This window comes from Ctenopharyngodon idella, chromosome 18 (genome assembly GCF_019924925.1).
Source record: "Ctenopharyngodon idella isolate HZGC_01 chromosome 18, HZGC01, whole genome shotgun sequence".
Classification (NCBI taxonomy): domain Eukaryota; kingdom Metazoa; phylum Chordata; class Actinopteri; order Cypriniformes; family Xenocyprididae; genus Ctenopharyngodon; species Ctenopharyngodon idella.
In genome coordinates, this window is record NC_067237.1 from 1,974,377 (window position 1) to 2,002,115 (window position 27,739).

At 36.8% G+C, this 27,739-nt stretch overlaps 1 protein-coding gene across 3 annotated transcripts in view; it reads right to left on the minus strand.

The window, feature by feature from the left end:
* Window positions 1-69: 69 nt before the first annotated feature.
* Window positions 70-27,739, minus strand: part of ppp1r37 (protein phosphatase 1, regulatory subunit 37) — a 52,630-nt gene continuing 24,960 nt past the window's right edge. For all 3 annotated transcript variants that reach the window (XM_051869462.1, XM_051869464.1, XM_051869463.1), the window contains 11 exons: window positions 22,891-22,936; window positions 21,643-21,743; window positions 14,425-14,544; window positions 14,191-14,341; window positions 11,157-11,312; window positions 10,909-11,021; window positions 8,826-8,967; window positions 8,514-8,680; window positions 6,148-7,429; window positions 1,897-1,998; window positions 70-1,787 (listed from right to left, as the gene is read on the minus strand). In XM_051869462.1, the coding sequence (XP_051725422.1) occupies window positions 1,910-1,998; window positions 6,148-7,429; window positions 8,514-8,680; window positions 8,826-8,967; window positions 10,909-11,021; window positions 11,157-11,312; window positions 14,191-14,341; window positions 14,425-14,544; window positions 21,643-21,743; window positions 22,891-22,936 (2,367 nt within the window). In that variant the 3' untranslated portion in view covers window positions 70-1,787; window positions 1,897-1,909. The remainder of the gene's footprint in view (window positions 1,788-1,896; window positions 1,999-6,147; window positions 7,430-8,513; window positions 8,681-8,825; window positions 8,968-10,908; window positions 11,022-11,156; window positions 11,313-14,190; window positions 14,342-14,424; window positions 14,545-21,642; window positions 21,744-22,890; window positions 22,937-27,739) is intronic.

Consider the following 27,739-nt stretch of genomic DNA (forward strand, 5'->3'; position numbering starts at 1 on the left):
GAATGGTAAAACAAAACTGAAAAAATGCAATTAGTAAAGATATTTTATGAAAACATTTGCCACACATGCTACTTTTCTCATTACATGCATTTATTTGAGAGGGAAAAAGCCATACACATCTCTTTGTGTTACCAGTACAGTTTGATTAATTTAACAGGTAATTTTAAAAATGACTAAAAATAAAGCATTACAAACATCGGGTTGGGGGCACAGAAGTGTTGATTTCAAGGTCAAAGATGATCTGGATGTAGAGGCAAAGCTTCTCTGAAGTCTGGCAGATAGACGTCTGCTTTCAAAGTCAGAGTCAACATCAACCAGATGTTAAAGAGAAAGAGAGAAACCGAAAAGCACCAACCACAGAGCCTGGAATGGTGGCAAGTACTACATTTATCGGGTCAAGCCTCGCTTCGATGTCACAAGCTTTTCATTTGTCCAACGTTGGTGACATCTTTTGAGGTAAAGTTTAGTCTCTAGTGTCTCCGGCGGCAGTAGCGTCACACAAGTTTAGTGTTTTCTTCATGAAGTCTTGTGGTCCGGCACTCCTACTGCCTCATTGTAAATGGCGGCCTTCATGCCCAAACACACTCTTGATTTACATAATATACTCTCCCAGAGCTCCACCCCCATTTATATAAATCAACAGAGCCCCACCCCTTTCCCAAACCCCAACCAATCAAAATAGGAAAAACTTTAAACTTAATATTTGCTCTTTATAGAATCTGAAAATATACACCAAAGGGGGGAAAATCCCACAACAACAGCTTTAAAAAAAAAAAAAAAAAAAAGACAGGGAACACGGGGAGGAAAAAAACTAAATCACACAACAGACTCGGGTTGTTTAAAATAAATATAAACTGATTCAGCCAAGCAGCCAGAATAAAGAGCTGAAAAAAGGTTTAAAGGCATGTCCTGATTCGGATGAGTACGTATGGTGACACACAGGGTTACCGATGGAAGACAGAATGAGTATTTGTGTGTGTGGGTGAAAAAGAGAGTGAAAATTGTACAATTCATTCGCCTGTTTTTTCCAAATCATCTGGATCATTCAGATGATTCGCTAAAGATCAACAATTATCGATTGTTCCACATATTCACACAGGTTTCAAAGCGCTTTCGCGGCTTCAGAGGTGCTGGTTGATGGAGTGAACCTGGTGAGATCAGAAGTGGATGTTTTGACCGATTCCTGAGCAGCAGCAGGAACAAATGGAAAGCGGATGCGTGTCACTTTGGTAAGTCCTTTTTTTGTGTTAATGAGACAATAATAATGACAAACGCACACATACACCCGAGTGCGACGAGGCACTCGCTAAACAACTTCCGCCTGGCCGACAAGATCTGAAAGCCAAAACCAATGCTTCAATGTCTTTGCTCAAAGTGTTCCAGCTGGTCAGTCTTTCTACTGCATTACAACCTCCAATCCACGAGGGGGCGACGGTGAGCAGTGACACGCCAACAGCATAAAGGGGTGGAACAGAAGAAGGTCGCCGGTTAGCGAAAAGTTCGTGTTTCTCCGCGTGTGTGTCTTTGGTAATTGTGTTTTTGAAGAACACCATCGCTGAACGAACATACTGAACAACTTTACGGCAAAGTAACCAATCACAGGTTTTCGTAATTTCAATACAACGCCAATTTTTAAAGGTTGGACATTTCAGGGAAGTTCTCCGTGTTGTTTTGAAAATTTGTGGAAAAGACACAAGAGAAAGATGGAAAGAGTCCAGAGGAATATGAGCAAATGCCATGTGGCAAGAACAAACCGGCCCTTCTGGTTCTCACTACACGTGTGGATCCTGAGAAGAGACAAACACGGGTTAACTTAACCAGACTTCCTCTTAAAGCACATTCATGAGTTATTATTCCATGAATTCCTTCATAAACATGGGAATTTCCTTGCATTACCTAGATTACAGCATTATGGTGCATCTCTGCTGGTGTCCAGACTGGCATCAAGGAGAAGCTCTTCTAAATCCTGCCCGCAGCTCAGCTCCGCAGTCATGCTCACTAACACACACATATATGAACACAGTGTCATTCCCTGTATGTTCAAAATCACTATCGAGAGGATATATTGTCTTTGTGCTTACACTATACTCAGGTTGAGTCCTGTTCATAGCTCAGTCCAACACAATTAAATGGTGCAAATGTATCAATATTTCACCACAGTTGTTAGCTTGCAGTATTAGTTGCATGCAAAAAGATGAAAAACAAATATAGCTGCAAGCAGCAATTATGGGGTCAAGCCGAATAAGGGCAGAAAAGGAAATATTTGTGGACATCTGTGATAATGAGGTTAGGATAAAGCTGTTTAAATGACATCAGTTAAAGCACTAATATCATAATAACATGGTTTATAACATCCGAGCAGTAGGTGGCGCTATGACGAAACTCTGCATGCACTCTCAAGTCATGCCTGTGATGACATGTACCAAGTTCTTGTCAATACACAAAACTTTTGCAAAGATACAGCCGCATATCCATTTTGGCGTGCTCGCAGTCAAATTTGTTGACGCAGTATAAAACAACGGTTGGGTCTATCAAAAATCTTTTAATACATTTTTGTCATGAGTGCTTGTAGATGCTACATACCAAATTTCGCACAATTTGGACACATTTTGTAGGAGGAGTTTGAAAAATTAGGTTTTGAATAAAATTCAATATGGCAGACAGCAAGTATGGTAGAATATGGCAAATTTGGTATCGTAGGACTCGGCATAAGCCAACAAATCTAATGATGACAATATGTTGAATTTTCCATGTTATAAGCATTTTCATAAATTTCATTATATCTCTTATATCCACTAGGGGGTGCTGATCTAAAGCTTTACAGGTCCTCTCAGAACGTGGCCTCGATGAATCATACAGAGTTTCGTAACAATACGTTCATGCGTTCGTAAAACACAGCATTTTATGACAAAATTCAAAATGGCTGACACCCAAAATGGCCAACCAAAGAAAATTGGATATCGTTCAACTCAGCATGCCTCAAGGAATCTAAGGAGATCCTCATGATTTTACGACAAGGCATTCAAAAGTTATAAGCAAAAATAGCCATTTTTTGCATCTCAGCACCAGTAGGTGGAACTGCGGCGATACTGTGCATGTACCCCCAAGTTATGCCTGTAATGACATATACCAAGTTTGGTGTCAATACACCAAATTATCGCGAAGATACAGCATCAAAACCAATTTTCACTGTCCAATTCCGTCAACGATTGGATACGTCAACCCTATACGAGAACGGATTGGCTGATCAAAAATCTTTTTGCCTGGAGTGTGAGTAGATGCTACATACCAAATTTTGTGCAAATTGGACAAACGCTCTAGGAGGAATTAGAAATAGTAGGTGTTTCGAAAAATTCAAAATGGCGGAAAATTATCATGACAGAAATGACGTCATAGGGTGTATTCGAATTAGCATGAGCCATGGAATCAGAAGAAAAAAATTTGTTTCTAGGACGTCAAAAGTTGAGCATAAACATGAGTGAATCTTTGAACTGTTGGTGGCGCTAGAGGGTTTGAGGTAGAGACTCCAAATTTGCCATGGTAACATTTCAGACTGTCCTCTATCTGTGTGCCAAATTTCATAACTTTTTACCATACGGTTCTATGGGCTGCCATGGACTCAATTGCAGAAGAAGAATAATAAGAAAACTAATGATTTCAATAGATATGGCAAAGGACCCCGGTAACTCCCGTAAACGAAGCAGCTGTGCTACTTCCTGTTTCTGAATAGTATTTAAATGTTTTAAACAGCCATTCAGATTGTTGAATTAATGAATACTTAAATACTTAATAGGCTATTTATTTTCAAATCTGTTTATACTTTAAAGGCACAATATGTAAGATTTTTTGATTAAAATATCCAAAACCAATAGAACAGTTTTATATTTTGTTGACTTGTGTACTTACATTATCCCAAACATTTCCAACAATGTTCAAATCCAGAGAAATCAGCAATTTTAACCAGGACATGGACTGTCATTGCATCGCCCGTCAATGACATCATATCTGCGCTACCTTCGATTTCCAGTTTTACTAATATCGATCTAGATTACTGCAAAGTGCAACAAGTCTCTCATAGCAGCCACTGAGTGAACGCACAGAGTAACGCTATAACAACTTTCAACACACTCAAATGTATTTAGTATGATTGTTTTAACCAAGTAAAACAGCTCTGTTACCCAACATATGCAACGAAAAGAGCGGGAGCGTCCGACTGCAGTAAAAGCATAATAAAAACTCTGCTGGACTTGAGATCGGTGTGCATCGCAGGTGTCTATCATTAGCATTTGTTCCAGCGGCCTCGTCCCGCTCCCACGGCTCTCCACCCGTCCTGCTTCATACCACCGTAACGTTAATAAAACTTTAATACATTAGCTCATCTATAAACATAATTTCTGCCCGAGTCCATTGGATTCTTCTCCATCGGCTGTGGAGCTAAAGATGACAACGCCCATGATTCCACGCTCATTCACTGCGTCATCAAGCTACGCCTTTGTTTTGAGTAAGTGACCTCTAGCGGCGAAAATTACATATTGTGCCTTTAAAAGATTTTTACATTTTAATCTGGACTAAAATATGCCCTATATTGACTAAAAATTATTTTTCTTTATAGTTCTTTTGCAGTTTGTTTGAAACATTTGTTTACTTAATTTTTTTGTGTTTATTGTTTTATTGATTTTAAAAAAGTTCTTTTTGTTATAAGAACAAAAAAAATTAAACCTGTTAGGAGGACAACAGGTTTTGTAACTTAATTCTATACCGTCATACAAGCTTCAGCAATTATCGTGATATGAACATTTGATACATCACACGCCTAATTCAGACCAATGTGTAAAAAACGTAAGATGGCAAGTTTATTTATATAGCACCATTAAAAAAAATGGGCTGAATGAAAATGCAAATGTACTCGCTGAAAGTAGGTGGTGTTTATGGGACAGCAGAAACACAGCAAGATTAGAATGTAAAAACACAACAGGCCTGAAGAGGCGCATTTTAGCAGTTCATTCAAATTAATTTGTTTATTGCACCGAACAGTCGCCTTGGTTTGAACAGGCCTTAACAGCAAGAAAACACTTTGTTTTTCATGAGTTGCATGCAAAAAAATGTACAGCATGACCACTGTAGTCCGATTCACAAGCAAATGACTGTTTTAACTATTTTAGGTCCCATCTTTCATCTTTCTGAATAAACATGACTCACTAAATGAACTGCATGTTATCATTACTTTCAGTGATATGAAATGAAGCAAGTGTAAATCTACATATTTACAATGGCGTTCTCTTTAAAATATAATAAAAGAAATACAGATGTATGAAAAAAGGTATTTATCAAAAAATTCATGTTTTTCATGCGTAAAATTGTCTGGTAATATTTTATAATACAGGTGAGAATCACCAGAGGCCCCACAAAACGATACCACAATTCTTAAGCCACGATTTTATTTTATTGTGATTTTAAACATTTAAGTAATAATCATAATAATTAAGTTATAATCTGGCAGCGAGTAAATATTAATGATCATTAAAAAAAAACTGTTATAAAGTACACAAAGACAGTCAAAGGACTTCTTTCATACAAAACGAAGGTTTGTGGGTTTAATCAGACTGAAAAGATCGATACTTGGTGTCTGTGTTTCAAAACAACATCCCCACGCATAATATCGCAATACTATGCTGTATCGATTTTTCCCCCAACCCCTATTTCAGGGGTGTTCAACCCTGGTCCTGGAGGGCTACCGTCCTGCAGATTTCAGTTCCAACCCTGCTCCAGCACACCTGTCTGTAATTATCAAGCAGCCCTGAACACTAAGATTAGCTGGTTCAGGTGTTTGATTCGGGTTGGAGCTAAAATCTGCTGGGCGGTAGCCCTCCAGGACCAGGGTTGGACACCCCTGCCTTATTTTATAATGTCATCAACTGAATAATGACTGTTTATTATTGTCCTTTTAGAGTTGCTTTACAGCAGAATTTAATTTTGTTTGCAATCTGTTGTGGTATAAAGCGTTATATAAATAAAGGTGACTTGACATTGAAATTGGTGTGAACAGGTCTTAGGAACCATGCAAATGTCATTTAATCAAAATAAGTGTGCTACAATATTGTATTTTACAGATGATGTGGAATATAAGGTAATCCACTGATAACTCACCATGCTCCATAATGCAGCTGGCTGGTTTGAGTCCCTCTGGTTCGAGCAGGTGAAAGGCAAATTCTGGCTTCAGCCCATTGGGAAGCACTGCTCCCGCGCTCATAACCGGACAACCTTCGGCTTCTTCATCAGAAGATCCCGCTTGAGCACTACAGCCGTCCGTATCTAGGAGTTCATGACCTCCCGTGACCTCCAGTGAAGGCTGCAGCTTTTGCTGTTCTTCAGGGTTTGGCGTCCCGTCCCGGGATTGTCCTGACACTGATGGCTCTGTTTGCGTGGGACTTGATCCCTGGATCTGCTCGTCCTGCTGGTCCTCTTCACTGGCATTTTGTGTCTCTTGTGGTGTTTTTGTTGTTGTATCTACTGGTAACTGCTGCTCTAAGTGAGTCTGATCGAGTCTAATTTGGCTTTCAAATGGTGTAGCAGGTTCCTGTGTGCTTCCCGATATTGAAGCTTGTTGCTCAAACTGAACTTTATCAGAATGAGTCACGTTCTCCTGCTCATCCGCAAGTGAAGACGCTGACGTGTTGAGAACTTCAGCGGGCGCAGGTGTCGTTTCTGCATGTGATGTTAACGCACTGAGTTCAGAATCTGTTGGTTGTGTTGATTTCTGCTCAGGCGGTTGTGAAGGTGCTTTTATATTGGTTTGTGTTGGTGTTGCAGATGTTTGGCTCTCTACTGCCCTCTCACGGACAAATTTCGGCAATGCAGTCACCTGTTGCTGCTCCGGAGGGCTTTCCACACGTGTTACCATAAAGATTTTGTGTCCTCTGCCGGGGCTAGACACAGAGAAACAGCGGCCAGGAGATGATGGGGCTCCGGAAGCAACGTTGGCTTCGGTCACCGTAATTCCCGAAATGACGGCTGGAGATCCCTGTAAAGGAGGTGCCAAGGGCACAAGCTTACAGGTGTTTATTGCAGGAATCGGTATGGGAGATGTGGTCTTTGCAGAAGCATTCGACGAATCCACTATGTCCTCATCCTCAGTGTCCGAGTCGGAGTCGTCTTGCAGTGTCGCTTCTTGAACTTTGACTTCTTGGTTCTCAGTTACATCTTCCTCGGTTGCGTCTTTCTGAACGGCAGCATTTTCTTCCTCGTTTTTCTCAGCAGATGCATCTTCATCCTCCTGAGTTTGGTCCTCTGTGGCAATTTCTGGCATTGAAGCTGACTGTCTCATTTTCTGTTCTGTTTCTTCCTTCTCTTTGGCCAAGATGAAGTTCCTCTTGCAGCCATTCTGAATGTCTGCCAGCAGGGCGCGCTGTGTCTCAATGAAACTCTTCACCTGCAAGAACAGAGAGGTGAAAAAAAGTTATGCAATAAAAAAAAGATCAATGTCGCAGTTACATCTGCTGAACACTGTGGAAAATATTTAACTGTAGTTAGTGGAAAAATAAAATAAGTGGCTCCAATATAACATTAAACTGCAATGCTTACCTTGATACTGCATATTTTAAAAACATTTCAATATATGAAAAATCCCACGTGAAGAATTTTAAAGGATTAGTTCACTTCAGAATTAAAATTTCCTGATAATTTACTCACCCCCATGTCATCCAAGATGTTCATGTCTTTCTTCAGTCGAAAAGAAATTAAAGTTTTTGAGGAAAACATTCCATAATTTTTCTCCATATAGTGGACTTCAATAAGGGTTTTATTTAGCAAAATGATCGGTCATTTTCTAAAAAAATAAACATTTATATACATTTTAACCACAAATCAAATCACAAGTCTTTTCCAACGTGATTACGTAATGCGTGGCGCATCACAGAGCAGTGGAAGACGAGCATTTGTGATTAAAAAGTACATATATTTTTATTTTTTTTTAGAAAATGGCTGATCGTTTCTCTAGATAAGACCCTTATTCCTCGTCTGGGATCGTGTAGAGCCCTTTGAAGCTGCACTGAAACTGACATTTGGACCTTCAACCCGTTGAACCCCAGTGAAGTCCACTATATGGAGAAAAATCCTGGAATGTTTTCCTCAAAAACCTTCATTCCTTTTCGACTGAAGAAAGAAAGACATGAACATCTTGGATGACATGGGTGTGAGTAAATGATCAGGAAATTTAAATTTTGAAGTGAACTAATCCTATAAATCAGTCTGAACTCACGGAAATGAATAAAACTTACCATATCTAACGTCGTATCTGTATTAACGCTCTCATGCACTTTGTATGTTGTGAAATAAAAAAGGATCATTAAACTAGTCTATTGACACTGGAAACGTAAAGCCCGAAAAACAACACATTAAAACTACTGTTGCGACATTTAGCATATTAGTGTTGCAGCAGTAAAATCATTGTAAATATACTCAGTATTACTTTATTTTAAGCTAAATCTTTCACCTCCCCTTTAACAAACACTCACCGTCTCTTTCTTGGGCTCTCGGTCCAGGTCGAGTCGGAGCAGAGATGTGTTGACTTTAAAGGCGAGGGAAAGAGCCATGAGGCCCCCGGTCTTGATTTCATTCTCCCGCATGTCTAACCGAAGGAGCCTCGGACTCTCTGCGATGAACTCTGCTATAGCGACCGCTCCTATCATGTGAACAAGCACACCGATCATTTTCACGCTCACACATACTTAACACAAGCTGACCTCTAAAATTCACAGTCATCCATCTTAGATGAAGCAAATTCATTGTGGTCTTATGTAACTTCACGATTACAATCCAGATCTCACCTTCACAGGAGAGTTTGGTGGAGGCCAGACCCAGCCTGAGGATGGACCGGTTTGCTACAAGTCCGTCTTTCAGTTTGTGCACTCCTTCGTTCCCTACTGCATTATGGCCCAGGTTCAGTGTTTCCAAGCTTTGAGTGAACGGCTTCAGTAGCAGAGAGCGAAAGAGACGGATCAGTAAATATAAAAGGGTGTAAATAGAAAAAAAAAAAAAAAAAAAAACACATTTGAAAGAACTGAACGTGGATTAAATATTCAGTGTGAACACCTTCAAAAAGTTAAGATCTTCAAGATGAATGTGTTTGACTGTTCTGCAAAGCTTATTTATCCCACGGAATAAAATAATAAAAAGCCTAACTGTCTCACAATTTTGACTTCACATATATTTGGATTTCTCAAAAAATTGTGAAATATAAACTCAGAATACAGAGAAAAAAAGTTCAAAATTGCGAGATATTAACTCAGAAATCCAAGGAAAAAAGTACAAAATAAGTTCAAAAAAAGTTCAACATTGCAAGATGTAAACTCAGAATTCCAAGGAAAAAAGTTCAAAATTGAGACGTACTCAGAATTTCCGAGAAAAAAGTACAAAATAGTGAGATGTAAACTCAGAATTCCTAAAAAAAAAAAAAAAAAAAAAAAAAGAAAGGTGAGAAATAAACTCAGAATTTTGAGAAAAAAAAAGTACAAAATTGCGAGATATAAACTCAGAATTCCCAGGGAAAAAAAGTTCGAAACTGCAAGGTATAAACTCAGAATTCCGAGAAAAATAACAAAATTGCGATGTAAACCCAGAATTCTAAGAAAAGGTAAAATAAATTGATATAAACTGAGATTTGAGGGGAAAAAAGTTCAAAATTGTGATATAAACTCAGAATTCCAAGAAAAAAGTTCAACACTGCGAGATGTAAACTCAGAATTCTGAAAAAAAAGTTCAAAATTGCGAGACGTACTCAGAACTTCCGAGAAAGAAAAAGTTCAAAATTGTGATATAAACTCAGAATTCTGAGAAAAAAGTTCAAAATTGTGATATAAACTCAGAATTCTTAAGAAAAAGTTCAAAATTGCGATATAAACTCAGAATTCCGAGAAAGAAGTTCAAAATTGCGAGATATAAACTCATAATTCCGAGAAAAAAGATTCAGAATTGTGAGAAAAAGTCACAATTACCTTTTTTTAATCTTTATTCCATGGCAGCAACAAGCTTTCATAAGGAACAGGAAGTAATTTATTTTTGCAGTAAAGTGTGTGGATGTACGCTCAAGACTGCTTATAAACCACACAGCCTGTTCAGAAGGCATGTACACACTGCAGTGCATTACACACAAGGCTGTGAGAATGTGTGTGTGTGTCTTCAGTCCTTAATTAACAAAAAGATGCCAGGACACACATAAACAAGCGTTGCACGGTCAGCAGCTGCCAACATGCACAGCATCCTCTCAATCTCCATAATGACCATCTGACTGAATGGGGACGAACTCTCCTCCATCTCATTCTCATCTGTTTACGGTGGACGTGCTGTATTGTCAGTCATTTTACAAGAAGGCATAAGGGGCTATTGTTTTGTTGCAATTACACTGTCGAAAAAGTTTGGATTTTGTAATGTTTTTGAAATAAGTTCTATATGCTCACCAAGGCTGCATTTATTTGATCAAAATACAGTAAAAACAGCAATATTTGAAATATTTAACAATATAATTTAAAGAAAAGAATGTATTTTTTTAAAGAAATTAATACTTTTATTCAGTTCTATTTCGGTAACACTTTATTTTAGTGTCTTTGTTAGATGTACTTACTTGGGTAAAAATGATAAATCATGGATAATTACAAGTAACTAACCGTAGAACATTGTTAGTTAAGATTACTCCGTAGTTCATTGTATGATTACACCGAAAAGGACAGCTTACAATAAAAGTGTAAGCTATTTCTTTCAGCTTTACAAATTTGTGTAGAGCTTGGTGTGAATTTTGGGACAAAATACATTTTGGTTTGTTGTGTTGCTCTTGGTGTGAATAAGCCCTGAAGATGTAGAAGTATGTGGAATTGTTCATGGAAACTTTTGTGACGTAATTGTATGGATGTTTACCAAAGCGGCAGTCAGGTAGCCCATGCCATTGTGTGTGAGCTGGTTGTTCCAGAGCACCAGAGTGACCAATCCCTTCCTCTGCTCTTTGAGACCCTCACATATATACGCCAGCCCTGAGGAAACAAGGAAAAGCAAATATATCGAGAGAACACAAAGAGCTAAAGTGTGCTACAGTTGGTTGAACAACAAGTACAAACATTCTGAAGGAGGAGACCAAGAGGAGATACAGAGAGAGGATGAGGTCAGACCTGAGTCTAGTATGTGATTGTTTCTCAGGTCCAGAATCTGGATGTTGTAGTTGAACTTCAGCAGATTCCCCAACTGAGCCGAATCCTGCAGACCGTTCAACTTATTGTCAGCCAAATACAGCTCTCTGAGGTTCATGTTCATCTTCAGTGCCGTGGCTGCACACACATATGAAACAAGTTGCCTTTTAGTTGCTTCTTTCATTTGTGTAAAAATGGTTAACTCTATAAATCAGAATCAGAATCAGAAAGAGCTTTATTGCCAAGTGTGCTTGCACACACAAGGAATTTTTCTCTGTAAATGAAGGTACATAATAAAATTCAAGAATAAAATATGAAAAGTATAAAGACACAGAATAGGCATATTTACAGATATGAACATATTTACCCTTAACAGTATTACGGATAATATTAAAAGAGAATTGACAAGATACTGCACTAAACTGTGGCCTTGGGAGACATTTAACTGTTCAAGAGGGAGATGGCCTGTGGGAAAAAGCTGTTCCTGTCCCTAGATGTTCTAGTGCCCAGTGTTCTGAATCACCGGCTGAGACAGCTATAGTCAAAATGACAATAGAACTCATTCAGATCATCGGCCAGTTGTTGATTACCAGCAGATTGAGGTGACAATGTCTTGTAATTGGTGATGTCTTTTAGGCTTTTCCACACTGATGCAGGATCGTTGGATGAAACAGTTTTTTCAGCTTTTCAGAGTAGCTTCTCTTAGCTACTCTTTTCTCTTTTGTCAGTGTGTTTTTGGCCTGTTTATACAAGACATTTAACATTTATGGTAGATGCGGAGATGTTCACATTGTAGGTATATCTAGCAAGTAACATGTTTTTACAACAGCAAAAATATTACTATTACTAACTAGGCCTGAAACCATTAGTCGATATTATCATAAAAAGAATTCTCAGGATTTTTGTTATCGAAAAGTCATAGTCAAAAAGTAAATTACCCGAAGAGTTGATTCATCTAATAGATTAGTCGATTATTGAAAATAATCATTAGATGCATGATGATAGTCAACTGTCATTAAAAATGATCAATTAATTTGATCGTTAATATTACTAGTATTTTCCTATTACTAAATTATCAGCTTATTTCTAAGTATTTATATTTAGTAGTAGTAGATCATCAGCCAGTTGTTGATTCCCAGCAGATTGAGGTGGCAATGTCTTGTAATTGGTGATGTCTTTGCAAACTGGTTTTTCAGCTTTTCAGAGTAGCTTCTCTTAGCTACTCTTTTCTCTTTTGTCAGTGTTTTTTGGCCTGTTTATACAAGACATTTCACATTTATGGTAGATGTGGGGATGTTCACATTTTAGGTATATCTAGCAAAGTAACAATTTTTTTTTTTTTTTTTTCAGTGTGTTTTTGGCCTGTTTATACAAGACTTTGTCCCCACTTCTGTAGGCATCTTCTTTGGCTTGGAGAAGCTGTTTGAGTTTTGTAGTGAACCATGGTTCATCATTATTATATGTTGAGTAAGTCCTGGTAGGAACGCACATGTCCTCACAGAAATTGATGTAGGATGTCATGATATCACGATAATCTCCAATCAGTGCCGTTGAAACAGGCTTGTAAATCCCGCTCTGCTTCTTTGGTCCATCTCTTTACAGTCCTTACTGCAGGCTTAGCAGATTTAAGTTTCTGCCTGTAGGTCGGGAGGAGATGGACCAGGCAATGGTCAGGAAGTCCCAAAACTGCTCTGGGAACTGAGTGATACCGTATGTGTCCTTTATTGTGGTGTAGCAGTGGTCGAGTATGTTTCTGTTTCTGTCTCTAGTGGGGCATGTAATGTGCTGCCTGTATTTAGGTAGCTCACGGGTGAGGTTTGCCCTATTAAACTCCTTGAGAATAATAATAACAGAGTCCGGATGTTTTTGCTCCACGTCTATAATGCAATCAGACAGCTTTTGCAGTGCTGTGCTCACGCAGGCTTGAGGAGGGATGTAAACATTCACCAAAACAAACGAGGAAAACTCTCGCGGAGAATAAAAGGCTTGCAGTTAATGAAGAGGGCTTCTAAATTAGGACAACACATCTTCTAAAGCCTACTTCATAATATTACATATAATTTCTAAGGCCTCTAAATTTTCAACATGTTCAAAACTTGTGCACATTCTACTACAAGCCTTCTGTCATCTAATTTATAGTTCACACTCTTTTAGAAAGTCATAACTTGTATATCGCTATTTATATTTATTTATTTATATTTATATATTTATATTTATAACAGAAACAACTTAGGTTTACTTCTTTATCCATACTTACATTTTATCATGATTTTTTAGGCTTTTTCAGACATCAGCTTTTTTTTTTTCTTCTCAATTTGATCAATATTTCATAACTTTTATATAGAGGAACAAATGGAGCAAAAATAAGCAATTTGTTGCAGATGCTGATATTTATATGGCCACAAAGTAACATGAAATTCTAATGTAATGCTTGTAATGTAAATCAATGAAATCTTTATAACAGTATAGCAGACTACTTAAAATAAAATGCATATAAATATTAGTCGTCACTCTATATCTGCCAATAATATGTCTTAGTAAGAAGCATTTAAATGCTTAGCTTTATGATCAAAGCTCTGTAGTTTTAAAACATATAATACAATGCAATACAATGATGATTGAGAAATGAACAAATAAATCCTCAAAAGCCCGATGGATCATATTTGATACTCACACTTTAACAAACGGTGGATAATCAAATAAACCCAAGTTGTGTTCATCTTGAAATATTACTAATATAAAAGCCATTTTTACCTTTACTAAAATCAGTAAAGACAACAAAAAGACACGTAAACCATGAGCTAAAGGGGGATGTTTTTACAATTATAATAAAAGGCCTTTTACTTGCTAAACTATCAATCAGATGACAGAAGGCATGTAGTAGATTGTGTGCAAGTTTTCAGCAAAGATTTAATCATGTTTATAATTTAAAAACCTCAGAAGTTCATATGATACAATAGGCTTTGAAGGGTTAATGTCCACTGTGTTCCCCATCATTTGTTTTCCCATTCATTACCCAGCAGCATAAGCGGTCGTCCTGAGATGCCAGCGTTCTCCAGGTGCAGGACCGCAAGGCTGCCGCTGATCCGCAGCGCTCTGGCCACGAACGGAGCCGAATGGTCCAACAGCGGGGTGTTACGGGCGTCCAGGTACTGCAGAGAGCTCGTCTGGATGAGACACACAGACGGATAAAGATGAGCACATCAACTGTTCCTAACAAGTGTGAAATGATTGTCAGTCACAGTCTCACCTTCCTCATCATGTGTGCGGCGGCCTGCCAGCCGCGGGTGCCGATGTGCTTGTTGCTGGAGATGTTGAGATGAGTGGCAGATTCATAATACTCTATCATATCGAACAAAGCTGATGCTCCCTGAGAGGCATAAAAAAAGACACTCTTATTTTTTTTCTTCTTTTATTCTGCATTTCAGACAAAAGAACAAATTAATAGCAGTCTTTTTTGTTTATTCTGGAGAAGGAGATTTTGAAAGGGACGTCTGCAAAAAACACAAACACATGCAGACAACCTGAGTTACCATGACAACAACCTGTTGCATCTGTTCAGAGACTGATGAGGGAAAAACATCTCTGCCCTTATTGCTAAGGCACCATATGTAAAAATATTATTAAACATTATTAAAACACATGGGTCATTGACGAATAAAGTTTTTAAAAGTGTAAAAAAAAAAACATAATGGAGATAATAAAACTTCAAAATTAATTTTAAGAGTTAACAATGAGATTATGTGGTTTTTATAATCAATTATAAAAACTGCTTTTGTCATTTTTTACAAGATGGACAAAATTTGTCACCAAAAACGTCATTCGGTTTAACAAAAATTTTGGTTTTACCGAATGACACTTTTGGTTATACCGAAAGACTATATTTTCAAACAATGTTAACAGCTAGTTAGTTAGTTTGCTAGCTAGCTTGCAAAAAGACAATCAAACATGTATATTTAGTTAAGTTTTTAAAATATTACAAAATTTTCCATGTTTTATAGCGGTTGTACCGAATGACCTGATGTTTCAGGACATGCGTATGAGCAAGTGAAAACATGAATTTTTCAAATAGTTAAAAGAGAGTGAGTTACTTTGCTTCACGACCATGTGGTCCTTTGCAGGTATCTGAATGATGTCACATCCTGTCACATGATACTGACCACATGACTTGATCCAAAATGGTCCCTTTATATTGGTTACTCCGAGTGACATCAATGAAATTCATTTTTCCGGACATTCTTTCTCATAACAAAACAACGCCTTCTACACATAAATTTAATACCATTTTGCACTATGTTAATATATGATGATGATGATAAAAATCAAGCCAGAATAAAAAATACATACATTTATTACATTAAGATTTTTTTTTTTTTTTTTTATCACAAATGAAATGTCTGTATTGGCCTTTGGACGGTTAAACCGAATGAACTTTTGACACTTCAAAATCTTTAAAATACCTTTACATGTAGCAAAATATAATTAAAACCTTTTGGACTCAGTAAAAGAGATCTAGTAGTACTAACTTACATACTTTTGGACATACTTTTTACATACTTTATTATTATTAAGGCCTTTGGACAAAAAAAATGACCCACCACGTCACTGACCCACATACACAAAAGTTTTGGAATAATTAATATTTTTAAGTCTTTTATACTCAACAAGACTATTTATTTGTTTCAAAACACAGCAAAATCAGTTATATTGTGAAATATTACTAAAACTTAAAATAACTTTTCTATTGGAATATATTATTCCTGTGATCAAAGCTGAATTTTCAGCATCATTACTGCAGTCTTCAGTCACATGATCCTTCAGAAATCATTCTGTACTTATTTGCTGCTCAATTATTATCACTGCTGAATTATGATCATGTGACACTGAAGACTGGAGTAATAATGCTGAAAATGCAGCTCTGATCACAGGAATAAATTACATTTTACAATATGTTCACATAGAAAACAGTTCTTTTAAAAAATAATTAACTTTTGACCAGTAGTGCATATAAAAAGAGAATATATTTTTTCAAGGTAACATATCCAATTGTAATTTTACTATATGGTAATATTTAAATAAGTGTGATGATGATGATTAGTTCTGGATAAAAGCCCAGACTATGTCCCACATGATGCTGTAAGTGCTGAGAATTAGCCTGCATGTTTGTACATGTGCATCTCCAGAGAAAATATGGTTTTGTTTCCAACATCTTTACGCTAGAGATTTACACACTATCCTCTGAGCAGCACGAGTCATTCCCTTTCCGAACAGTGACCTTAGACAAGCTGAGACACAACATCTGAAATATTCACTTGATGGACACAATGTAGAGCTCAGAAAGAGAGGGAGAGAAAGAGAGTGCACATCTAACACTTGTGATGGGACAGAAGAAAGAAGAGACGGACACACAAAAGGCAATACACATACACTAAAATCAAACAAGCAGAGAAAATGACTGACAGGTGCTATTTTAGCTAACATGTGGAAACAAAAATTTACATGAAAAACAGCAACTCTAGACACAATAAAAGTTTTTTTTTTTTTTTTTTTTTCATAGTTTTAAATGTAAAAATTTCAACAATATGAATATGTATGAGTATGTGTAAACTGTCAAAAAGAAAATACTCAAACAGCTCCTTCTGACCAATTTAAAAGGGATATAATTTATTCAAATAAAATTTTAGAATCCTATTATTTATAAATTATCAAGATTGTTACGTACGCTAGTGCACTGAATAATAGTCCCAAGATTCTTCACGTTAGTGAATAAATGCACAGATCCACTATTATCATTTGAATTCCCTAGTGGTCTGGTGGTAGAATTTTTGTTAACCGTGTCAGAGGTTCCGGGTTCTATTCTGCCCTCGCACAGGTTTTTTTTCCCTCATTAAAATCAAAGATGTTCATAAATGATTGTATATCAAGAGCATGGACACGTTTGTGTGCATTTTGTTTTGTGATTTCACTGGAAAGAATAGAGCAGGGGTACTCAACAGGCGGTCCGTCAGCATTAAATTTGTGGCCCGCATCATGCTACATATAAATATATTTTTATTATAATTCACGTTCAAAATTAGCGTGAATATTACTTCGTTTTTTTACACGTACATTAGGGTAGGCGTACAGTGCGCGCGACGCTGTAATCATCAGCAGAGAACGCACATAGTGTACGCTCACAGCACAGTTTTTCTAACTGCAAAGAACAATATAGACTGAAGGCATTTTGTACATGCGCATTGAATAGTTTTTGCACTAATTTAGTTTGTCCACAAGGTGTCAGCACTAAAACGGCTGTTGTTTCAGTATGAAAAGAAACGGAGAAGACAGAACAAGAGTAACAACAAACACAATAGCCGACCGTGTTGAAGAGCGTTCGTGTGAGGGGATTAAAAGATACCAGCAACTCTATTTTAAACGAGGACAAAGACATTTTATTGTAACTATTTGAGCAAAAAAGACTAGACAAGCATGAATCTCTCTAGTGTGCATGTGTCGAGCACTTGTGTTCGTGAACGCTATCAAAGTAAAAAATGCAAGTAAAAAACGATGTAACCTTATTTTTCCCCATCATGTAATGCAGTTGCCGACAGTCCTCTTAGCAGCATGAAAAACAAAACTTTATTCTTAATGTCAATGTGTTATAAACAGAAAGCAAGCAGAGTGCTCCCATTATAGATCTGTCATCACATCATTGAGTTCATGGAGAATATTTTATTTATCATGTTTACAATGTTGGTTATAATTCATGAAATTGTGATTAACAACAAAAAAAAAAAAACTTGTCCCGATCAATGTCTATGGTAGTGTCTCGGTCCAAGCTGCTATCACCTTGCACGTTCCTGTTTAAAAACTACTATACTTGAGTGAAAGCTCTATGTTAAACTGGTGGACGTAGAGTGTAAACTTTGACCAACTTGCATTTGTTCTGTCTCTCCTCTCAAGTCTCATCATGTTGTACATTATGTGAAGGCTGTGAAGGAGTGAGCAGCTAAGTATGTCGCGTGACAGGATGTCTTGCTGTGTTAGACACTTAGAAGTGAGTGCCAATCCCCTATTCATTTTGTTTGCATGGAAAGTAGGGCGTTTTTACGAAGACGACTTTTGTTTTCTACATTTTCTTTTGTTAGTCAGCTTATTGTTAAAATTAGTTAGAGGTGGTTTTGTTCTATTTATTTCTTTTTTTTAGCACCTCTCGTGCTCTCGCCTTCCCACCTTGTCTTGTCGTAGTATTGTTCTTATTCGTTGATTGTGAATACTGTAAATATTGAGTTCTCACCTTTCCACTTGGCACTGTGCACTTGGAAGAACAAACCTTGTAATTTCAATCATGACTACCATCTATATCCTCCTCTTTCACAGCCACACATCTATTTCAAGATTCACACACACACTTCTTTTTAATGTTATATCCTCACATACCCCTAACCAAAAATTCCCAATGCCTAAGAGTCGTACCGAATGAGAAGTAGGTATAGTAATAACATTTCATTTATTTTAATGAACACACACACACACACACACACACACACACATTATAAACACTAAGTCTGCATACAAGAGTTCTCACAGAGGCGGCGGGACAGGGCTCAATGTTTCTGAAGGACCCAAAAAAACAAACAAAACGCAACCAGTTCATAAAGAGGGTTTAAAGGTAAGGTAGATTAGGAGCGCAGCAAATGCTTATAGACAACAAACATGCTGATTACAGTGCTGAGAGTTTAAAGAGGTGCAGCAGGGGGACAAAAACTTGCCACGGCCAATCAAACATCCAACAACACTTAAAGAAAAGTTGGATTTGAGTCAGAAAAACTGATCCCAGACCAGAGTATCTGGCGCCACAGCACGATTAAAATAAACACATTTGCCGAGTACATTGGTATTAAAAACGGCTTTTAAAAACTGTTCATGATTCAGTTTTGGGGACTGTGGCAGAAGTTTGATGCTGTCGTGGAACAAGCAACAGCCGGCATTTTTCCTCCTCCCGACTCGAGTTCCTCATCTTCTTAATCTCCTCACATAAATGATTACATTTCGATGACGTTCCTTACCCACCGCAGAAACCACCACAGGTTCATCAATGCCGTCAAAATTATTCATTTTTCTGTTTTTGTTGATCACAAAGTACAAAGCAGATAAGGAAAACTAGGACGCCGGGTGTATTCAGAGCGCCGCCATTACTGTTTACAGTGCGTGGAATGGTGCGCTGTGATTGGTTGAGCGGATATATTGCATTCTGCAGAAAAGGGAGACTGGCGTTTGCCGCGTTTTGGAAAGAATGGGAGAAAACATGACAGAATAACACGTCGGAAATCGCATTTTGCACAAAATTAATAAATGACTTTTCAATACTGACCTGTATTTTTTTTTAATAAAATACTAAGTTTGGCGGAAACTCAATTTTAAAAAAAAAAAAAAAAAAGGCGTTTATCGCGTTTTGGAACCAAACTCTTCATAAATATATTAGTGCTGTCAACGTTAACGCGTTAACGCATGTGATAAATTTTTTCCAGTTTAACGCATTAATTATATTTAACGCACTTAACGCAGCATCCGTTTGAGCTGTCATCCTTTGGCTAGCATTACAATATGATCACGCTCTTATTCATGCAAATGCTTTTAAACCATTTAAGCACGCCAAAAGTGAATGTCCTGTCTTCACACACAACACACAGAAAGACGTGCGCCAGTATCGTGCACATGGACGGCGCGCCAGTATCAAGTTCTCTGTCACGTTTGAACGAACAATAACACATAATAATGCCAAAAACTTCCGTTTTGTTGAGTATCCTCATAAAAGCAGCCTTGAATGAGTTAAATAAAGTCTTAAACGAAAGTAAAGAGTTGTGAGACACGTGTGAGATCTGCGTCATGTGCAGCAGCGGCAGCTCTTAAAGGGACAGCAACCAAAGTCATTGAAGATAATGAAAGAACAAAGGTAACAGCGAAAATTACTCACTGCTCTTAACTAAAGAACTTTTGTAGCTTTAATAATGATTAATCTATATTTAATTTAGGCTATAAATCATGCAGTTTATATCTCCTGACAGGTAGGAAGGGCACAGGTAGCCTAAATATGACATTTATTATGGGTTTATGTGAGGATTGTTCTAAGTTCACTTAAATTAAAAGTTGTTATATTTTTGTAGCCTAATAGATGTTAAAAAATGATAGCTTTCAATTACACTGTAATGTTGAATGGCTATAATGCATGTTTAAAACTGGGGAAAAAAATCAATTTCAGCGAGACATCAGTAGCTGTATTAGTATCAGTGATACTGGCCTTCATTCATAAAAATATGCCATTACACAAGTATTTAAAATATACTGTCTTTATGTTGTTTCTTTATGTTGTTTTAATTTGGAGATCAACAGCAAAATTATTACATTATAAAATATATTAAAAAGTATAAAAACTTAAATGTGTTTTTTAATTGTGATTAATCACAGAAAAATGTGTGAGTAATCGAGTTATTTTTTTTTTAATCGATTGACAGCACTAATATACATATATAAAATGTTAATTATTTTAACAAAGTAAGAGGGATCATACAAAATGCATGTTATATTTTTTTATTTAGTACTGTCCTGAATAAGATATTTTTCATAAAAGATGTTTACATATAGTCCACAAGACAAAATAATATAGCTGAATTTATTAAACTAACCCCGTTCAAAAGTTTACAAACCCTTGATTTTTAATACTGTGTTGCTAGCTGGATGATCCAAGACTGTTTTTTGTTTGTTTTGTGATGTGATGTTTGTGATGATCCCTCTTATTTTGTTAAAATAATAAACATTTTACAGATTTTGCAAGGTTTATGTACACTTTTGACCACGACTGTAATAATAATACATATATTTATTGTGATGATTAGAATGTATCTACATACATAGTTTCTTTTATTTCACAACAGCAAATAAATAAATGAATTAATAAAACCAGTTTCCCATGACACATCTCCCTTAAGTAGTGGGAGAGTATTTAAGGAGTAAGTGAGTGTGTTTGTATATATGGAAGACGCTGAGAGATCCACCCAACTTATGACTTATGGCAAAATTAATGCGTTAACTCGAAGCACAGTAAGTGGAGTCCAGGAGCGGCCTAAATAACCTATTAGAAACAGACTGAATTTATGTCTCCAGAGCTCCTGTCTTTATGTCTCCTTATATCTGTGTTTATGTTGGACAAACACAATCCATATCAGACCAGTCCACAAACAGACCCACGTGCCTCAACCAAACACACAACTGTGGCTGCTCAGCCTCTAATTAGATGCTAATAGAGCGGCGGCGAACATTTTGATTGTGTAACAGCACTGATAAATGAAATCAAAGCACTGAACAAGCCATTACAGAACAGGCAGTTTTAAAGATGGAAAGAGAACAAAATGACTCTGCAGTCAGAAAGCTAGTCAGCATGAGATTGGTAAAAAACTCAATGGGGTAAAAAAAACAAAACACCACTCACGTCCTCGTCCAAGTTGGTCTGTTCCAGATCTACTACTTTAAACTGAACCCTCTTAAAGATCTCCTCCAGAGATTCACATGATTTATAGTCCAGCTTCTCTCCTACGGAAATAACACAAAAGAGAGATATTACTTTAAACTTTTGCACTGATATGGCTCTTTATATCATTTTATATTGTAACAACACAGATCAAAGCCAAACACACAGCTAATCTTACACATGATGTTTCTGTTACTTTATTATTTACAGTAAACCTGAACCATTTGAAGACGAGATCAGCTTGTCTATGAACACACACCCATTAACTACACAAACTAAACAAGCATACAAACCAGTCTTAACATGTTGAACTCAACAGAGGGTGTGTGTGTGTGTGTGAGAATGTATAAAAACGTGTGACATACAGGATCCAATTCATTTCCATGACCTTTTCTAGCTGTTTATAATTCATGAACTGTAATTACAAAGTATACTGGATTGAGATTTCATAGATATATCATCTTTGGGTTCTGTAAGTTATGATTTTCTAAAGAAGTCTCTTCAGCTCACCAAGTAGCATTTATTTGAATAAAAATACAGTAAAAACAGTAATATTGTGAATTATTATAATTTAAAAGAACTGTTTCATATGGAAGCTTGTTTCCGCCATTAAATGAAAAAAATCAAAAAAGCTAATTGTGACTTTCTCACAATTCTGACTTTTTTTCTCAGAATTGCGAGTTATAAAATCAGAATTGCGAGATATATATAGTCCAAATTACAAGATATAAAGTCAGAATTCAGTTATAAAGTCAGAATTGCGAGATATAAAGTCAGAATTGCGTGATATAAAGTCAGAATTGCGAGATATAAAGTCAGAATTACAAGATTTAAAGTCAGAATTGAGTTATAAAGTCAGAATTGCGAGATATAAAGTCAGAATTGCGTGATATAAAGTCAGAATTGCGAGATATATAGTCCGAATTACAAGATATAAAGTCAGAATTGCGAGATATAAAGTCAGAATTTTGAGTTATAAAGTCAGAATTTTGAGTTATAAAGTCAGAATTGTGTGATAAAGTCAGAATTGTGAGATAAAGTCAGAATTGCGTGATATATAACAAGAAAAACTCACATTCACTAAAGATATTCCCTGATTGATTACATTTCTATGACTATCCCAGGACTGGAAATCACAATTTTAAAATACCCTGAACTTTCAATGACCGTCCGAACACAACATTGTGATAAGGCCCATTTTCAGCTCACCTTTGAGGTCTAGGCACTCGTTTCGCTGTGTCAGGTCTTTTAAGTCCTATGGACAAAAATAAAAAGAAAGAGTTTACTATTAAGAGATGAATGCTTATTGGATAGGTAAATGACCAGCCAAGATCACTAATGTAACTCTAGTCAGAAAAGTCTGTGTGCAATGACAAGTGGCTTACTAAAGTGGTTTGTTTGTGTGCGCGTGTGCGCGTGTGTGTGTGTGTGTGTGTGTGTGTGTGTGTGTGTGTGTGTGTGTGGTAACATGTCAGGGTTACCCTACACACTGGAAGTAGAGGACTAAGAGCTGAAAGTATGCCAGCATAAATGTTGAATTCATACGTTTCAAGGCTGTGTAAACACTAGGACGTCTGTGCTTTGAAACACCAGGGGGCAGCTGCCCTAACCCTGTTCTCTGATCAGCAATATATCCAAAGCATTCAGTGTCACCACCCGACATTTAACGCTGCCATGCAAACAGAATCTGACCCGGAGCTTTCTAATGTGACTTCAATGAGCCTTGTGTTTCTGCTGTTATACAAGCCACCTGCGGTCATCTTTTACTCACCAATCAGAGACTTGGGTGGTGTGCACTTGTACTGGGTGAGGAAGGAAACTATATTAAAGGGGTCCTATTATGCTTTTTTTTTTTTACATTTTCAACTTTCTTTAGTGTGTAATGTTGCTGTTTGAGTATGAAAAAGCTCTGAAAAGTGGGAATTATTCCCTCTATCAGTGCACACTGTTAATAGTCTTGAGTTTTCTTCACAATATTCCTCATTTCAATAATTCATACGCAGAATAAAGGGGCGGGCATGGTTGAGTTAGTTAGTAGCATGCTGAAACTGGCGGTTATGGTAAGGGGCAGGACATTTCCCAAACACCAATCACAACACACTGCTCCAGCTGACCAATCAGAGCACACTGTGCTTTTCAAAATGAGGGGCTTCATAGAGACAGGAACTAAACAGTGCATTACTGACAGACTGGGAAGAGAGGAGCTGAACAATGGAGAATATGGGAAAATATTGAACATTCAAGCATGAAAACCTGTTCTAATAGAGCACAAAAACAAAATCAAGGGCATAATATGGCCTATATATATACATAAAAATATATATATACATGGCCACTTGCCATCTGTGCCAAGTAAACAGACATAAAGGGAGCATTAATCTTCTTAGTAGCTTTCTCTCTCTCTCTCTCTTCGGTGCATTTCTTTTACAGGCCTGTTTGTGAAGTCATTTTTCCAGGGGTGACTAAGCAATTAGGAGAGAGGAACACAAGCACAGACTGAGGTGGTGGAAAAACACATACGTACACACGCACTCAGTAATGACCGGCTATTTTCTGCCCTGGGGACTCCCATTGGAAATTTACCACGATGCCCTCGGAAGGACTGATGTCTTTCTGCACAACTACAGGTTACACATTTTGCACCAAAAATACATTATATGAAAAAAGTACACTTGCAGAGAAAAATAAAGGAATGGAAAAGAAACAGATGGGAAACACAAAAGAAGCAGACTTGTGAACGGAGGGAGAGAGGGGAGGAGAACGGCAGCATGTGCTGGTTGGTGAGCGATTGTGGGTGTTAGCTGGCATCTCTGTGCAAACATCAGGCCATGATAACATGATCTCTCTCTTTCTGTCTGTTTTTAGTGACTCAGCTAGGAGCAGATGGGAGAAAAGGTTCTCTCTCTCTCTCTCTCTCTCTCTCCATCGATCTGTTCCAGCAGGCATGCACGTGTCCTCCTGTCTCATTATAACACCCTGCCGAAATCTTTCATGCATTTTTCAAGTCAGTATGAAATTAAAAATCACCTTATTTTCTCATAATGCATTCGGTTCCGTTTTGACCCGGAAGAGATAAAAATTGTAAAAAATTCATAGTTTTTAGAACAGAGCCGAACTTTGGAAATTTGTGAAGACTTTTTTATATATATATATATATATATATATATATATATATATATATATATATAGGTTTAAAAAAAGCTAATCCATTACTGTAATTTAATTACTTTTCCCTTAAAAAACATAAATTAATTTCTGTTATTTAATTACAGTTACTTCTGATGTAATTGCATTAAATTCTGTATAGACTATAGAACAATTCTATATAAAACAATAGTGGATTTAACATATTAAATTCTAATGTTAAAATGTATGTTTTTAATGTAACTTTCTCCTTTTAAATACTTTGGTCAGTTCAAGAATAATTTATGCAATTTTATATTATTTATTTAAAAGAATTAAAAAAGCAGTTTTATGTCTATCTCATATTGTTCAACTGGTCGGGATTGATAAGGGATTTATTAAGTAATTAGTAATAAGTAATGCACTACTTTTTAGAGAGAGTAATTAGTCCAGTAATCTAATTACACCGCTGAAAATTTAATTATTAGCTAGTAATTTATAACATTTTTTTTTTTTTAAGAGTAACTTACCCGCCACTGGGCTTTACACATGATTTTATGAAGACTTTATCTCACACACTTTTGGGAATGAATTTTTTGATAAACATAAAAATGCGCACCTATCAAAGAAACACTGCAGTGTGGAAAATCTTTTTCATCTCAAAGTGAAAGTTACGCAACAAAAGGTTTCATAAATTCGGACATTTTTGGGCAACCGTGAGTTATATTTCAAATTAATTTAATTAAATCATTTGATTTCAACTGGAGTTGATACTGGTAATTCTCAGATTATACATTTCATATGATTTATTTAAATACATTTTCTTTTTTTTCTTTTTTTGCATCACAGTGTTTTTTCTGTGTTCATATAAAATTTGAAATTTCTAGAAAACAAAATATTAACAAAAAAGTTTGACTTTCCTCCAACAACAGCCATAATTAGTTTTTCCATAATCCATTTTGTGCTGCTGAACCATTAAGACTCTTATGTTAATGACAAATCTGACCCTTTGAAAATCATAACATTAGTAATTACAATACATAATTGCTATATTTGTCATAGGAAGTCTAGCAGATGAATATTAACCAACAGAAAACAGGCATGTTCATATTGAACTCTAACCAAACCAATTTAACACTACATGCAAATAACTCACTGGGAATTTGCCTGGGTGTGTGTCATCAGGACAGGAAGAAATGACCATTTGTTGACTCAGTATGGTATGTTTACAACGCAGTGCCTATAAGAGGCTTTCAGTAAGCGAGTTGCAGCCAGAGGGAGTCAGGAGGCATGTGACTGGTCCGATGCCAGAGGTTAGAGAGGTTATATGTTTGTGATCAGAGTACAAATGTAATCCAGCGCAACGGGCCAAATGGGGATACAATAGAGATTACTAATGTGCACAATCAAGCTTCCCTTTCTTCAGTAAGTGTCTAATTAATGGGGACTTGGGGCCAAAATGCCACTCAAATTCAAGATAAGGGCGCAAATACGCACAATAAAAAACTAAATCTATTACAGTTGCAATTACCATGAAAAGTGTTGATTGCAGCATTACATCTAGATCTGCTCACTTTACATCAAAGATTTATTGTTAGGGTTGGGAACCGAGAACCAGTTCTTATCCAGAACCGATAGTGTTTTTCGAAAAGTACCAGAATGTATATGTTTTGGTTCCGAAAACGGTTCTGGTGCGATGGGTGGGCGAAGTATGGGGAGTGTATACGTTAATAGAGACGTTTCACCTCATGAATATTATGAAAGAGAGAGAGAGAGAAAGAGAGAGAGAGAGAGAGAGAGAGAGAGAGAGAGAGAGAGAGAAAAGTGCACAAAGCTGCACAATTAATCTTTAAAAGATCGCGTTCTAGATTTCATCACCCACATGATCTAATTCCTAAATTACAATGATTCGCCCGTGTAAACCTTAAACCTTTGACGAAAATAAAATCTTGACATTGAAATCTGCGTTCGTGCTGCCATTGATCTAGAGAGAGCAGTTGCCATGTTTAGATATAAACAGCTTCACAAACAATCTTTTTAAACACACAATATCATCATTTCTGTTACAAATACTCCAATTATCACAGAAGTATACAAAAGTTTATTATTCAGATATAAACGCTGATGTCTACGTTACCGATCAAAACAGAATAAATTATCTTTTGAAAGTAACTGGGTGCTTTAAACAACGACTGTATCGATAGCAATGTTACGCCACTAGGTGGCAACAAATTACTGTTAAAAATGTCTCTATCACTGAATCATTCTTTCAGAAACAAGTGAAGTCTTTATGAATCCAACTTACAAAAATATTCTGTTTCACCTATCTGGATCTTACATGTGTGTTCAAGCATCTTATATGTGTTGAATTTGTGGTAACAAAATGTATTAGTTAATGTATTAACTAACATGAACAAACCATGAGCAATACATTTGTTACTGTATGTGTTAATCTTTGTTAATGTCAGTTAATAAAAATACAGCTGTTCATATTGTTCATGTTAGTTCACCAGTGATGGGAATAACGGCGTTATAAATAAACAACGTTACTAACGGCATTACTTTTTTCAGTAACGAGTAATCAAACGAATTACTTTTCCCCCCGTTACAACGCCGTTACCGTTACCTGACAATAAAATGTTGCATTACTAATTGAGCTCACTGATACGGTTTATATCTGAGACTCTCTCTCAGCCATAGGACCTGCAAAGTTTTTTCTCTGGTGTGCGTGTTGGGGTGGGACACATAAGCTAACTGATGATGACTGGGTGTGTGACTAGAGATGACAGACCTGCAAAGCGTTTTGTCAGAGCATGCGAGCTCAAACCAGAATACTCTGGATCGAATGTGACATGCTGGATCGAAAATACGTGAAAAGTTTTTCTAGTTGACTAGTAGTTCATTTAAGCCATTAGTTGACTAATCACATTTATAT